Source organism: Colius striatus, chromosome 15, assembly GCF_028858725.1.
Source record: "Colius striatus isolate bColStr4 chromosome 15, bColStr4.1.hap1, whole genome shotgun sequence".
Classification (NCBI taxonomy): Eukaryota; Metazoa; Chordata; class Aves; order Coliiformes; family Coliidae; genus Colius; species Colius striatus.
This window is the reverse complement of record NC_084773.1, coordinates 12773844-12788279: the sequence shown is the minus strand read 5'-3', so window position 1 is coordinate 12788279 and position 14436 is coordinate 12773844. Positions and strand designations below refer to the sequence as shown.

At 70.0% G+C, this 14436-nt stretch overlaps 3 protein-coding genes across 3 annotated transcripts; 1 reads left to right on the top strand and 2 right to left on the bottom strand.

The window, feature by feature from the left end:
• The first annotated feature begins 2507 nt into the window (after positions 1-2507).
• Positions 2508-6225, top strand: PRRT3 (proline rich transmembrane protein 3). The gene is made up of 4 exons (XM_062008680.1): positions 2508-3630; positions 3715-3855; positions 4244-4836; positions 4951-6225. Exons 1-4 carry the CDS (start codon positions 2508-2510, stop codon positions 5992-5994), a joined length of 2901 nt encoding a protein of 966 aa, XP_061864664.1. The 3' UTR covers positions 5995-6225.
• A 31-nt stretch (positions 6226-6256) lies between these two features.
• Positions 6257-9460, bottom strand: CRELD1 (cysteine rich with EGF like domains 1). Its single transcript, XM_062008409.1, has 10 exons — positions 9263-9460; positions 8725-8807; positions 8523-8633; positions 8358-8449; positions 8056-8232; positions 7841-7936; positions 7661-7744; positions 7461-7556; positions 7236-7379; positions 6257-7168 (listed from the first exon to the last, which is right to left on the bottom strand). Exons 1-10 carry the CDS (start codon positions 9458-9460, stop codon positions 6948-6950), a joined length of 1302 nt encoding a protein of 433 aa, XP_061864393.1. The 3' UTR covers positions 6257-6947.
• A 703-nt stretch (positions 9461-10163) lies between these two features.
• On the bottom strand, positions 10164-14398 carry IL17RC (interleukin 17 receptor C). Its single transcript, XM_062008403.1, is given in 20 exon segments — positions 10164-10634; positions 10636-10766; positions 11043-11081; positions 11161-11256; positions 11366-11423; positions 11501-11569; positions 11649-11761; positions 11885-11930; positions 12003-12053; positions 12128-12312; positions 12415-12469; positions 12565-12624; positions 12825-12964; positions 13079-13123; positions 13192-13303; positions 13497-13852; positions 13931-13952; positions 14030-14184; positions 14187-14255; positions 14258-14398. Coding segments are annotated over 20 exon segments (2397 nt in total). The 5' UTR covers positions 14382-14398.
• Positions 14399-14436: the final 38 nt, after the last annotated feature.

Sequence of the window (14436 nt, the reverse complement as noted above, 5' to 3'; positions counted from 1 at the left end):
GTGCCACCCTGCCCCCCAGCCCAGCCCCACACTGTTCCCAGTCGAGGATTTTTGGGAATGTTTGTCCTGATACGGCCGTGATGGTGGCGACTGCAGCCTGGGGAAGAGCCCAGGAGGAGCAGAACGACAGTGGCCAGAAGCCAGTGAAGCGCAGGCAGTCGGCCGTTGGCGCAGGGGTGTGAGAGTGCAGGTGGCACCCTCTGCCTGGCATCCCTGCGGTGCCCACAGGCAGCCGCTGCGGCAGCACCGCAGCCGCTCATCAGTTCATCTGCCAGTGAGTCACTTGGCAGAGGAGGAAACCGCTGATGGCACCGGGGACAAGATGGCTGCTGCACCCGTGCCTTATGCTCCAGGAACCCCAGCGCCTGTGGTACATGGGGCACCACCAGCACCTTCTCCACAGCCTACACACGGCACCACAGCCCTCACACATGGCACCACAGCCCACACACGGCACCACAGCCCTCACACATGGCACCACAGCCCACACACGGCACCACAGCCCTCACACATGGCACCACAGCCCACACACAGCACCACAGCCCTCACACATGGCACCACAGCCCACATACGGCACCACAGCCCTCACACATGGCACCACAGCCGTCATACATGACACCACAGCTGCCCCATCTGCAGCCAGGTCAGCTGCCATGGTGCCCTGTATTGCCAGGCCCCGCTGTGGTGCAGGCTCACCAGTTGCTTCCCCAGGCTCTGCTGCTGCCCGGCTCCCCCTCCGTGCGGCCTCCCCGGCGCTAATCCCCAGATTAGCCGCCTGCCCTGCCGGCTTTGTGGGGGCCAGCATTGCCCAAATTCCCCAGCCCCTGGTCTCAGCTGGCTGCCAGCATCCCGGCCCCATTGCCTGTGCCCAGCCCAGTGGTGTGAAAGAGTGGACCAGAGCCCAGAAATGCCCACGCACCTGCGGTGAGCCTGGGCACGGTGCCATGGGGATGAAGAGGTGACAGGGAGCAGGAGTGGGGCACTGTGGGCTGCCACGGGGACCTGAGGTGCCACGTGTCCCTGCTGGCACAGGCAGGAGGAGGGCAATGGCTGCCAAGGGATTTGCTGCAGCAGCCCGGGCACTGCCTGGGGGAGCCAGGGTGCAGGCAGGGAGCTGGGCTGTGTCACTGTGTGCGACAGAGCCCTGAGCCAGGGTGACTTTGTGGCCTGTGGCCGTGCCAATGTCCTGGCAGGGTGGGCAGCTCTCCAGTGAGACAATTAGCTGATTAGCTAATTACCTGCACTTTGGCAGGGCCCCAGAGCCCAGTGGCTGCCAGGGTGCTGCGTGCCCCGGGCAGGAGGTGTGGGGCAGGCGTGGGGCGGCTGTGAGGCAGCAGCGTGCCAGGGCCACCCACAGACCCCGGTGGGGATCAGCCTGGGCCGCGGTCCCGCGCTGCGGGGCCAAAAGCCCCACGAGCTGCCTGCTCCGGAGGGGGCTGCCCGCCCCGCCCGTCCTGCCCGACCCGCAGGCAGCAGCCCCCGCGCCGTGTCCCGCCCCGTGGCCACCCGTCCCGGTGCCCCACGAGGCCACGTCCCGGGGAATCCGCCCCACGAGGGATCTGCCCCACGGCGGCCGCCGCTCTGCCCGGCCCGGCGGCTCCCGGCCCCGCACGGCGGCCCCGGCCGTACACCGGCGCCCCGCGTCCCGTCCCCCCCCGCTCCCCGCAGCCCCCCCTCCCGCCTACCGGTGTCGGGCGGGTTCCCGCGCGGGTGCCCGCGGCTCGGGGCGGCGCGTGACCGGCTGCCGCCGCCGCCGCTCGCTCCGCCGCAGAGCCCGGCCCGCCCGCACCGGCACCGGCACCGGCACCGGCAGGTCAGCGGGGGGGCTGCGGCCGGCTGTGGGACCGGGGCCTCCCGGGCTGCGGCGGGCGGCGGGAGGGGACCGAGCACGGGGCACCTAGCAGCGGGGACGGCTCTGCGCGCTGCGGGCGGGATCCGCGGGATGCGGCGGCCGCGCCGGCCCCGCTCTGGTCCCGCAACGGCCGCGGCCCGGTCCCGCAGCGCAGCCCCGCCGCCTCCCGCACCGGCACCGCGGGACGGCCGCCGCAGCCAGGCGGTCCGGGGCTCGCTGCGGGGCTGAGCCGCGTGTGCGGCGGCAGCGGGGCGCGCCGGGCCGGGCATCCCCGCCGGGATGCGGCCGGGGATGCGCCAAGGTGAACGGTGCGCGACGGAGCCGGGACACTGGGAGGGGGAGCGGGGAGGGGCGACCAGGGAGGAAGACACCGGGAATGCTGGGGGTAAGGACCACCGAGCACCAAGGACGACCAGCACCAGGGACACCGGGATGGGGAAGACTGAGAACACGGGCACTGGCACTGGGGACACTGGGGACGGGGATAGCAGGGAACAGGGGCCGGGGCCGGCCTGAGCAGGGCCAGCCCAGCCGCTGGCTCTCCCCAGGCAGTGGGTTGCCATGGGCCCAGCAGCTCCATGGCCAGTGGCGTGACCTTCCCCAGGTCCTGCCTTACCAACCCCTCCATCCCTGCAGGGCCGGCTGGGTGCTCCCCATGGCTGCAGTGTGGCTCCTCACCTGGGGGCTGCTCCTGGCGACCCATATCCCCACTGGAGCCCGGGGCCCGCTGCCGGTGGGGCTGTCCCCAGGTGAGACCCTGCAGCGGGGCAGAGACCCCCTGCACAGCCCTGCCTGGGGACAGCAGTGGCCTGGCCTGACCCTCACCTGGGAGGCATCGGGGGAGCCGAGCGGTGCAGGAGTCCCTGGGAGCGAGCCCTGGGCGGGCAGCAGCCCCGTGCGCTGGTCCCCACCACTGCAGGTGGGAGATGCCACCAGGGCAACCCCAGAGACTGAAAACACCATGGCAAGTGCTGGCACCGGGGCCTGGCGGGACAGCGGTGCATCTCCGGCTGTGGCAGAGGAGCCACTCGTCACTTGGCAAGGACACGAGGCTGAAGGCCAAGGCAACCCCTGGGGGGCATCCTGGCTGCCCCATGGCTCTGTGCTGGAGACACTGGGTTCTGAGATGCCCACAGACAAGGGGACAGGGTCCCCAGGGCTGCCCTGGGCAGGGCATGACCCATCCCCAGCTGGGCAGAGTGCCACAGGGCCAGCCAGCACCCTTGGCTCTCATCCAACCATGTCCACCGTCTCCCTGACACCCACAGCAGGGACAGGGATGGGGACAGGGGACGCAGCAGGGACAGAGGGTCAGTCAGTGGCTGGAGGACCCACAGCAACCCCAGGTCTGCCTCAGGGGACACAGTTCACTCCAGCCAGCAGCCAGCCAGACCTGCTGGGCACTGGCCTTGTCCTCACAGGCACAAGGCCAGCCCACAGTCTCCACGCCAGCCCCCGCTCTGTGCAGCTGGTGGGTAAACAGGGGGACCTTGGCAAGCCCCTCAGTCCCTCTCTGGCTCTGCTCAGCTCTGCCCCACGGCTGCCCCATGCAGCCCTATCCTGGGGAGTGGCTGAGCCCTGGACACGGGTGCTCCCAGCACACCAGCGCAGCACCCGGCGGGCCCCGCTCAGCCAGGCCGCCAGCCCTGGGGATGCAGCCCCTCGCACGGACCCCAGGCTAGCGGAGCAGCAGGGATTCCAGCCCATCCCAGGGCTCAGCACCAGTCCTGCACCACCATCCAACTCCAGCACAGCCCTCCCTGGCACCCCTGCCACAGGTAGGAGGCAGCGTGGCGTGAGGGAGCCCTCAGCAGGGACCGAGCGTCAGAGGTGCCAGCACCTGGCTCTGCCCTCTCTTGCAGAGCTGCTGCCCGAGGAGGACATCGGCTCCCCACAGCGGGTCCGGGGTGCTGTGGGCCCAGTGAGTGCCCCAAACGCCACCCAGGCCACCCCACGGCTGACGGCACATCCTGCCACAGGGCCACCCGGGACCAGGCTCTCAGGTGACACAGGGCTGTGCCCAAACCCATCCCTTCCGCAGGTGCCGCGGGAGCCCATCCCCAGGGCGTCGGGCCGGCAGGGGGATGGCGGCTATCTTGGGCTGCCCAGCAGGGATGTAGTGACACCTTCAATCAGGATTGTGCCCAGCGACAGCCCTAAGCTACTCCTGCACACAGGGATTAGTGCTGAGTGCCCAGCGGGTGGGGACTTGGGTCAGAGGCACGACCGGGGCTGTGGCACCTGCTGCACCGCAGGTCCTGCCAGAGACCCCTGGCACATCCAGCCCTGCAGTGCCTGGGTGCCACGGCAGACACGTCCTGGTGGGAGGTAAGGCAAGGGGAGGGTGCCACCAAGCGCCCTACTGACCATCCCCCTCCTTCCTACCCACAGGCACCCCAGGGACAAAGCCCCCAGCCCAGGGCACCGTGGTTCCCTCCGCCACGTGGCGACGGGCAGGGGCGACGCCACAGCCACCCCCGCAGCGTCCATCCACAGCACAGCCGCAGCCGAGCCGCCTTCCCCCAGTGCCGGAGGTCAACAAGACGGGGCTGTGCTGGGCCAAGCTACGGCGCCAGCTGGGCTCCTCCTGGGAGGCCCATATCTATGGGGCAGCAGCCGTCTTCCTGCTGCTGGCACTGGGCTGCTTGCTTGGGCTGGCAGGGGCAGCCTCCCTGCGCCCCCAACATCTGCCTCACGTTTTAGGGGCTCACGGGCTGCTGCTGGCCGTCTGCCTGCTGCGAGCCACCTTCCTGCTGCTGGACCCCTACGGGGCGCGGGGCCGCCTGCCGCCCCGGGCCCTGCTGCTGCTCAGCACCGTGCCCTTCCCCTTGCTGCTCGGCGCCTTCGCCCTCCTGCTCCAGCGGCTGCAGCGCTTGGCCCAGCTCCAGCTGCTGCCAGCACGGCTCCGGGGGCTGCCGGCGCTGGGGGCTGCCATCGCCCTGCTGAGTGTGGTGCTGGGGGCCGCGGACCTGCTCCCACCCCGGGTGGGCACCACAGCTGGGCTGGGGCTGCAGGCGCTGGGCTGCGGGGCCGGGGCCCTGCTGCTGCTGCTGGGGGGCATCTGGGGGGGCTGCCGGGTGCTGAGGGCACCCCGGGAGGGGCCGGGGGGTGTCAGGGGCCCAGAGCTGTGGTGGGGGGCCCGGGCGCTGCTGGCAGCAGCCGCGGTGGGTCTGCCGGTGTGTGGGCTGCAGCTGTACAGCGGCCTGTGGCTGCGGGGGGTCCTGGGCCCCCCTGGGCGCTTCTCCTGGCCCGGCTGGACGGCACAGCTCTGGCTGCGGGTCGGCGAGCTGGGCACAGTGCTGGCACTGCTGCTGGCCACCGCTGAGCTGCTGTGCTGCCGGTGCCGCCGCCGGAGCCCCGCCGGCCATTCCTGCTGGGCCAAGGCGCTGCGGTACTTCTGCGCCGGCCGCAAAGCCGAGGCGCCCGAGTACCCCAACAACTGCTACGACTGGGCTGGCGGCAGCGGCGGCAGCACCGGCCCCGAGCGGGCGCCCACCAACGACATCTCCAAGAGCCTGATCCGCAACGCGGCGGAGCAGCTGCCCCTGCGAGCGCTCAAGGACAGCAACGAGGCCTGGGCGGCCGCCGCCGGGATGCCGGGGCTCAGCCCCAAGTGCCCCAACGTGCTGGTGGCCCGCTCCGGTGCCGCCTTCGAGCAGGGCTCATCGCCCTCGCTGGGGGAACTGACCTTCCGCCCGCCCTCCCCCATCGACCTGCGCCGCAGCATCGACCAGGCGCTGTGCCGCCGCCACCTCCTGCGCGACGGCCTCTTCGACCGACCGCGTCGCGGCTCTGGCACCTCTCTGCACGGCCCCCTGGCCGCCGACGAGCCCCCCGGCGCCGGGCGCATGGTGAGGTGCAGCTCACTCACAGAGCTGCCCGCGCCCCGGCAGCCCTCCAGCAGCGTCACCATCACCGTCACCGCCTCAGCCAGCTCGCTGGAGAGCAGCTCACTGAAGATCAGCTGGAACCCCTGGCGACACGGGCTGTCCTCACCAGACAGCCTGCCCCTGGATGAGGCGCCCAGCCGAGCCCCGCTCCTGCTGCCCCCCGGATGGGACCACGAGGGCCCCCGCAGCTTCCCGGCCCTCGCCAAGGTGGCGGACACCCGCAGCCTCTCCAGCGACACCATCGAGCTCTGAGCCGGGGGGATGCCTGGATGGGCAGAGACTGGGAGGTGCAGGAGGACGAGCCCAGCCTGGGGGCCAGAGCTCCGACCCTGTGCCGCCGCAGGGCCGGGCAGGAGCTGGGAGCCGGGCAGGAGCTGGGAGCCGGGCTGGGCCAGCTCCATTTGTGCCAAACCAGAGAAATAAAGTTTTATGCCGGGAGGAGCCGGCCCTGCTGGCGTGGGGAAGTGGCAGCGAGCAGCGGCATCCCCGGCCCCCCTGTCCCGAGCAGCCAAGGTGGGTGTGCAGAGCTTTATTTCCTGAGATATGGACAGACAGACAGATGGGCACACCTGGATGGACAAACCACAGACAAATGCAATGGCCACGCTCATGCATCCAGTGGGCCCCCCCCCCCAGCAGCACAGCACCCTGCCAGCAGCAAGGGCCCCCCGCCTCTGCCCTGCGGGAGCCCTGGCCCTCCCAGCCTGGGAGAGATGGGCTCTACCCAGGGACACAGTGGGAGGAGGGGGCAGGGGGCAGCTCTCCCAGCCCCATGGCTCAGGGCAGAGCAGGGGGATCCAACCCCACACTGCCCCACAGGGAATGGTCTCATCTGAGCGAGGGAACACAAGGTCCTGTGGGGCCAGTAGCCCCCAGCCTAAGTGACATCACCACCCCAGCATCCTGGCAGTGCCAGAGCTGCCCCCACCCCAGTGCTAGGCCTCTCCCCCAAAGCACAGAGGGGCTGGGGGCAGCATGCTGTGCCCCTTACCACGGTGCCACACTGCCTGACATCACCACTCTGGCTGGAGGGGACTGTGTGGTATCAGACACTCCCAGTTCATTCTACAGGGCTAAGAGGAGGCTGGGGGACGCATGCAGGGCACAGCACCGCGTGCAGGATGTGGCCTCAGCAGTCAGCCCCTGCCCAAGAGGGCACCCCACACCCCGGGCCGAGCCTCCCCCCGCGCCTGGCAGCCCCAGAGCTATCTGCCCTTCATGAAGCCGTCGAGGACACGGTCGCTGCGGTCGGACAGCCAGTAGCCGGCCATGGCAGCCACAGCCCCGATGAAGATGGCCGTGAAGACCATGTCACCCTTGGCAGCCAGCGTGGCGAGGGCACAGATCATCACGCCGAAGAACATCTGCTGCAGCACCACCACCTCGTCCTCCGTCACGTCATCAAAGAAGCCCTTCTCCGGGGCGTCTGCAAGGGCGGCGCTGAGCGGGCAGAGCCCCCCGCCACCACCCACCCCCACCGCAGCCAGCCTTACCAGGGGGCTTGTCCTCCACACACTGCCCGTCCCGGCGGACGTAGCCGCGGGCGCAGACGCAGCGGTAGCTGCCCTCTGTGTTCTCACACACCTCCTGTGCCCCCGTGCACACTGGCTCCTCGGCACTGGCACACTCGTCCACATCTAGGGGAAAGCGGAGCTCAGGCAGGGCTGGGGCAGTGGGGAGGGGACACTGCTGCCCCCCAGCCCACGGCACACACTCACCCAGGCACTTGGCCCCATCCCGCCAGTAGCCCTTGTTGCATTTCTTGCAGCGAGCCGGCCCGGCACCCATGCAGCCGATGCATGCCGTGGAGCAGTCTGCCATGGGGAGAGGAGTGAGGGTCACTGTCGGAGCCCCTTCCCAGCGTGGCCCCAAGTAGGGGTACGACCTGCACAGAAACACCCCCCCACCTCTCCCTGACCTCGGCACTCGTAGGAGCCCTCTGTGTTGACGCAGAACTGGTTGGCTCGGCAGTGCGCCATCTCCGTGCCACACTCATCGATGTCTGGGGGAGAGGAAGGGGGAGCCCGGCCCCGCTGAGTGCTGGCTCCTGGGACACAGCCTCCTGCACACCTGCCACCCACCCCGCCATGGCCCTCACCAATGCAGCGGTGCTCGTGCAGCATCCAGCCCCTCTTGCAGCGCAGGCAGCTGGAGTCCTCCGGCCCTGTGCAGCGCCCGCACGCTCGGTAGCACTCTGTGGGTGGAGAATGGCGGGTGTGGGTGTGAGCACGGGGGATGCTGCCCGCACCCACTGCCAGGGCAGCACCACGGCAGCAGCTCCCTCCCTCCCCGCCGGGACAGATCCCCACCCACCGGCACAGACAAAGTGGCTCTTGTTCCGGGAGGCCTCGTAGTAGCCGTCGCCGCACTCAGCGCAGAAGGGGCCGCCGTAGCCCCGGTTGCAGACGCACAGGCCGGTGCCGCGGCGGGTGCCATCGCCGTCACATCTCCCGTTGCCGCTGCAGGGCTGCTGGGGCCCACCAGCGCAGGCTGCACGAGAAGAGACCAGTTGGCTAGCAGCCATGCTGGGGGGTGGCACGCCACAGGGGGACCCTCCAGCCCAGGCCGTACCACCGGCACCTCCACCGGCAGCCCCTTCGTGCCACAGTACTCACGCTGGCAGTCGGGGCCGTAGGTGCCGGGTGGGCAGCAGAGTGCCAGCTTGTCCATGCAGAGCCACTGGAAGAAGTCTGGATGCTGCTTCTGCCTGGAGAAGGGGCATATGGCACTCAGTCCCCTGTCAACCCCCTGTCCCACCCCCTCCATGCCCCCAGACTCACTCGTGGAACCACCACTGCTCCACTTGCTCCTCACTCTGCTCCAGCAGCTGGTTGCAGGCAAAGTCTGAGGGGGCACAGACACTCTCCAGCACCTCCAGCAGACGGGTCTCGCTGTGGGGAGATGGGGTCAGCGTAGGGATGTGTCTCCTACTGCAGCCAGCATCTCCCCTCTCAGATTCCCCCCAGGCTGGAGAACACCCACCTATGCTGGTACTTGGCCAGCTTCTCCTCCTCCCAAGCTGTGTTGCCCCCGCCAAAGCCCTCGTGCTCTGTCCGCTCCAGGCCCTGGAGGGGAATGGGAAACAGGAACAGAGAGGCAGCACAAACGTGGGAACCCCCCAGTGCTCCTCTGTCTCCATATAGAGTCACCTCTAGGCCAGGCCACCCTCCTCCACCCCTGGACTAGTCACCCCCAGGAGCTGACGCCTGTGCCCAGATGGTGGGACCCTTGGGACTCCCTTCACCCCTAGGGATGCGGTAAGGAGAGTTCCCCTTGCTCACCAACATGCCCACACACGCATACCCCCCTCCAGACTCTGTCATCTCCTTGTCCCCGCCCTCACCGGTGCTCCCCCCCGTGTTCCCGCCCGCCTGTCACAGCCCCAGCTGTGTCCTCCACCTCTGTCACGCGTGGCCTCCACCACGTCACTGCCTCCCCTCACCACGGCTCCCTTCCATCGCAGGGGCCCTGTCTCCCCGCGCACTCCAGGCTCCATCACCCCCCGCGTTTATCCCCGTACCCTGCTGAAGCTGTCGGCGAGGCGGCGGCAGGCTCGGCAGGGCTCGGCCCCGTCCCCGTCCGGGTCCGGGTGTGCGCGGGTGGGCGCCAGCAGGACCCCTCCGAGCAGGGCGGCCCGCAGCAGGGCCCCCCCGAGCCCGGACCGCTCCCCGCGCCGGGCCGGCCCCGCCGCGGCCGCCGGGCCCCGCCGCGGCCCCATCCTCCCTCCCTCCGCCCCGGCCCGGCCCGGCCCGCCCCGCCCGCACCACGTGGGCCGCGCCCGCTGACTCAGCGCCCGCCGCCCCCGCCAATGGGCGCCCGGGCCGCCGGCGCCACGCCCCCTCCCGCAGCCAATCGGCGCCGCCTGCCGCGCCCCGCCCCCGCGCGCCTTAAAGAAGCCGCGGACAAGGGCAGGCGGCGCGGGGGGGTCGCGGGCGGTGACCCCGCACTGAGGGGCGGCCGCGCTCTGCCGCCTGGCCGGAGCGAAGCTCGCAGCCTTCGGCCCCACTGGCCGCTCCTCGTCACTGCCCAGCCAAACGGGACCGGGTCAGCCCGCCCTTTCTAGACAAACTGCTCCGGGACCCTGTCACCGCCCCAAAATGAGCTCAGTTCCTCCTTATCCCGTGGTCTGAGCCGCTCCAACGGCCCTTCTCACACCCCTCCGCCCCCAAATTCACTCCCTCCCCCCGCAAATTCACTCCCTTCCCCCTCCTTCCTCCCTGAACTGGTCCAGTTCCCTTTCCCCGTCCTCAAACGGGTTCGGTTCCTCCTCCTCTCTGACCAAACCAGCCCCATTACCCATCACCACCCCCAACAACCCCCTTCCTGCCCCCCAGCCCCCCTGTTCCCTCCTTGCAGTCTATCCCCATCTCCACTCCTGCCCCACAGAGCTCAGATTGCTGCTGGGCAAAGCCATCACCGCTTTATTCCCCCATCGCCCGCCGCAGCCCCTCGGCCACCGCCGCCACCAAGTAAGGCTCAGGCCAGTGTCCCCGCCGCCACCGCCCCGGCCCCGCCAGCGCCCGCAGGAACCCGCCGGTCTCGCTGGGCAGCGCGAAGGCAGGGGCTGCCCGTAGCACCGGCGGCACCGCTGGCACCAAGGCCTCGAGCCGGACCACCACATAGCGCCCGCTGCCCGCCGCCAGCGCCGGCACGGCACAGGACAGGGCTGCGGCGAAGGCCTCGCAGGGTGCTGTGGTGGGGACATCCTGGGGGCTGAGGCCGTGCTGAGAGCCAGGGCCGCTGGCTCCCGGCACGGCCTCAGCCCCAGCATCCCACCAACATGCAGCAGCCACGGCCGCCGGTGAGAGGAGGAGGATGACAGTGTCCCCGTCCCGCAGCGCCTGGCGGTGCTGGGCGTGCAGCCACGGCAGCGGGCCCCATGCCGCCACCCCCGCTGCCCCCGCCCGGTGCCGCCACCACCGCCAGCCCCAGTGGGCGCAGGGCCGCCATCATGGCACACACCACCCGCTCTGCCGTCGGCTCCGCCGCGTGCACCAGCAGCGCCCGCCGGCCTCGCAGAGGGCCTGGGGGAGAGCAGCGTCAGTGCCCACACCTCCCTCTCTACCCATCCCCTGGGGTAGCCATGGTGGGAGGCAGGCTGGGGCCACTATGGCTGCAGGAGCCAACCACAGGCCACTCAACAACGGATGCAGGTCCCGATGCCACTCAGTAGTGTTCCCAGCCCCTGCTCTGTCCCCTGCCCACCCTAGGAGCAGCAATGGTGGGCAGCCAGTAGCGATCAGCCCTGTTGGGGGACCCCTCTGCTCCATCCCCCACCCCCAAGCTCACACCACACTCACCCTCAGAGCCACAGTCAGCCCGCAGGGACTTCAGCCAGCCTGTAGAGAGGAGAGGTGGTGAGGTGGGGTCCTAGACAGGTCCCAGGTTGGACATAGCCCCCAGACAGCCATTGCTCACCTTTCACGTCCTCCTTCTTCAGCAGGAGGAGGAGGAGAAGGCAGGCAGCCCCCAGCAGCACCCCCATCCACACCAGCACCCAGTGGGTGCGCAGGTCTGCGGGGCACAGGTCAGCCTCCAACGCTGGCACCCACCCGCTGTCCCTGGCAGCTGCCCATGGGGTGAGTGCCCTCCCCCAGCCCCATGCCAGCCCAGGGACACTCACACTTGTGCAGAGGACAGGCCCAGAGCGTGCCCCCGGTGCTGTTCTGAGGGTGCCAGATCTGTGGGCACAGAGACGTGTCACACGCCACCCACTCACCTGCCACTCACCCACTCGCCCGCCGCTGCCCGCACTCACCTGCCGGCACTGCCCTGCTGCCACGTCTCGCCGCAGCTCCTGCTCCAGCAGCCCAGGATGTCCCGCTCCCTGCGATGGCAGCACAGGATGAGCTGCCATTGCCACTGGTGCCACTGCTGCCACTGACACAGGCGTCCCCGCTCCTCACCGTGCTGGTAAAGCTGGTGAGGGGTGTGCAGGCTCCCCGCTCCAGGGCACACAGTGAGGCATTCCTCCCACGCTCCAGCAGCAGCAGGTCATCGGAGCGGCCAGGCAGCGCTCCTGGGGGAGGGGGCCAGGGGGCTGGGAGGGGGGACCAGGGGAGACCTGGGGAGGGGAGTATCACCCCACCCCACCAGCCAGACCTCCAGGGCAGCCCTGCCCTCCCACCCTGACAGTACTCACGGTCCCGCAGGCACTGGGTCAGCCGGACATGCCCACCGCTCCACACCTGCCCCAGAGAGCGGGTTAGCAGTGCCTGGGGCTGCTTGGGGGGCAGCCACGGGGCAGAGGAGTCTCCTACCTGCACGCAGAGGTTGGGGTGTGGCTGCAGCCCCCCAAACTCCCGGGGTCCCTGCGAGCAGAAGAGATGCTGTCAGTGTCACCCACACCCTCCCACACCCACAGCACCCCACTGAGCCCACTCACCTGCCCCACAGCAGGCTGCTGCAGGCCGGGCAGGGCTTGGCAGGGCCCGGCGGGCCCTGGCTGCCAGCAAGGCACCAGCTCGGCTGGCAGGTCACAGGGAGCCGAGAGGGAGCAGGTCAGCTCCTGCCCCGCAGCGTGCAGGACCATCCGGCTGCGCGCCCACAGCCTCTCCCATGCCTCCGTGTCTGCGGCAGCACCAGGAGAGGGGTGTCATGCCTCGTGGTGTCCCCTCAGGTCCCGCTGCATCCCCCATGCCCCAGCCCACCCCAGCCCCGCAGCACAGGTACCCTGGGAGAATGGGCACAAGGTGGTTCGCAGCGGGTCCTGAGTCTCGGGCCACACCTGTGGAGGAAAAAGGATTTTGGGTGCTGCCACCGTGACCATGCACCAGGCCCCCTCAGGATGGCGGAGTGGGGCACACGGTGCTGGGCACCCACCTGCAGGCAGAGGCAGGGCAGCACCTCGTCGGCAGGCAGACTGTAGTTCATGGGACTGCTCTGCCACCGGCAACCAGACGTGGGTCACCCTGTGGCAAATCTGCCCCCGGCAGGGTCTCCTGGCCCAGGGAGCCCCACTGCCAGGGAGCACCTCTCCCAGCACCCTGTCTGTAACACAGACACAGCTTCCCAGAGGTGGGAGTGGGCAGCAGCCAGAGCCCAGCCAGGGTGGAGGGGTCAGGGAAGGGGTTCATACTCACCGCAGTCACCGCATGCTCGGAGTTGCCGGCTCCGTGGCTCTGGTTGTGGTAGAGCCGGAGGGTGTAGCTTTGCCCCACCATGTTCCCCTGCACCTCCACGACCACCTCCTTTGGCCCCGGTGACACCTGCAGCCTGAGCACTGTGCCAGAGGCAGCTTAGGGCACCGTGGCACAGGACACAGCCTCACGGGGGTCACCCTCTCCCCCAGCATCCTCCCACCCACCTCTTCCCAGGAGAGGTCACCAGCACCTACCTTGGCACTGGGGGACAGCAGCCTGTGCCGCGGGCCACGAGCAGTCTGTGGGGACAGGAGGTCAGCAGGCAGAGGGGACGGGGCTGCTGTGGTGGGGCACGCTGGGGGCTCACCTGGCACCCGCCGCCGCTGGCTCAGCTTCTGTTGGCCCCACGAGTTGGTGTATGCCGTGACATTGAGCTCAGAGCCCAGCGGGGCCTCGAAGCACCGGAAGGTCACCCAGCCCTGGGCAGGAAAACCACCACCATGCTGTGGTGAGGCACCGGCACTGCCAGCACCCACCTTGCTGTGGCACGTGGAACGGGACCACTGTGCCACAGATATGTGCTGGTGCCAGCACCCACATCCCCATTGCACCACAGTGCCCAGGGACCGCCGGCGCCTCGGACACCCATCCCAGCATCTCACATCTACACACCAGGGCTTGGCCGGGCAGCGCAGGAGCCAGGGATGCCTGGACCTCCACAGCTACGCAGCGGGACGAGGTGAATGTGCGCCCAGAGAGCAGCAGCAGCCCGGTGACATTGGGCCAGTGCGAGGTGGCCGCATCCAGCGGTGCCCACTGCTCCCGCTTCCCGCTGCCCTCTGCCCTGGGGGTACTGGAGGGCCTGGGGCGGCGGGTGCCCGGTGGCAAGGCCAGGCGCAGGCGTGCCTCCAGGCAGGGTGAGCAGGCTCCCGGCCTGCTGCAGCGCAGCACAGGCTCCAGCCGCAGCCGAACCAGGGCCAGCCCGCTGCTGGCACCCGTTGGGTCCATCCCGCACAGCACGTCGGTGCCTGCAGAGACACGGAGGTGGCCGTGGGTGCACAGCCCCACGCCCTGGGCGGGCTGGTGGCCGTGGCCATGGCACTTACCCAGAAGGCGGCAGGCGAGGCCCTGTGGAGCAGGCGGGAGTGAGGCTGATGACAGTGCTGGGGTGCCCGGTCGCCTGTGTGCTGGCAATGCCGACCCACCTGGGAGCAGGCCAGGGTGTCGCGGGGGGCTCTGCTCCCGCTCGTCAACCCCGTCACCACTGTTACTGCCATCAGCAGCTGCCCCAGCACGCGCATGGCGGGGCCGGGGCTGTGGGATGCCCCGGCCCCACGCCGTGCTCCCCCGACGGCCGCACTCCCGGCTCCACAGGCCCCGCCGCCGCCGCCAGCTCCCGCTTCCTGCTCTGATCCCGGACACCCGGGTCCTGCGCGGCGGCGTGACCGCCCCGGGGTGGGGCCTCCCGGCTCCCGCACCGTCCCACGCAGGGGCCCCACGCCGCGGCACTGCTGGGAAGCCACGGGGCCCCACGGCCCGAGGCCTGCCCTGCCCCATGGCCTGGGCACGGTGCCCAAGCCAGCTCCGGGGAGCTGGCAGCAGCTGCGGGACA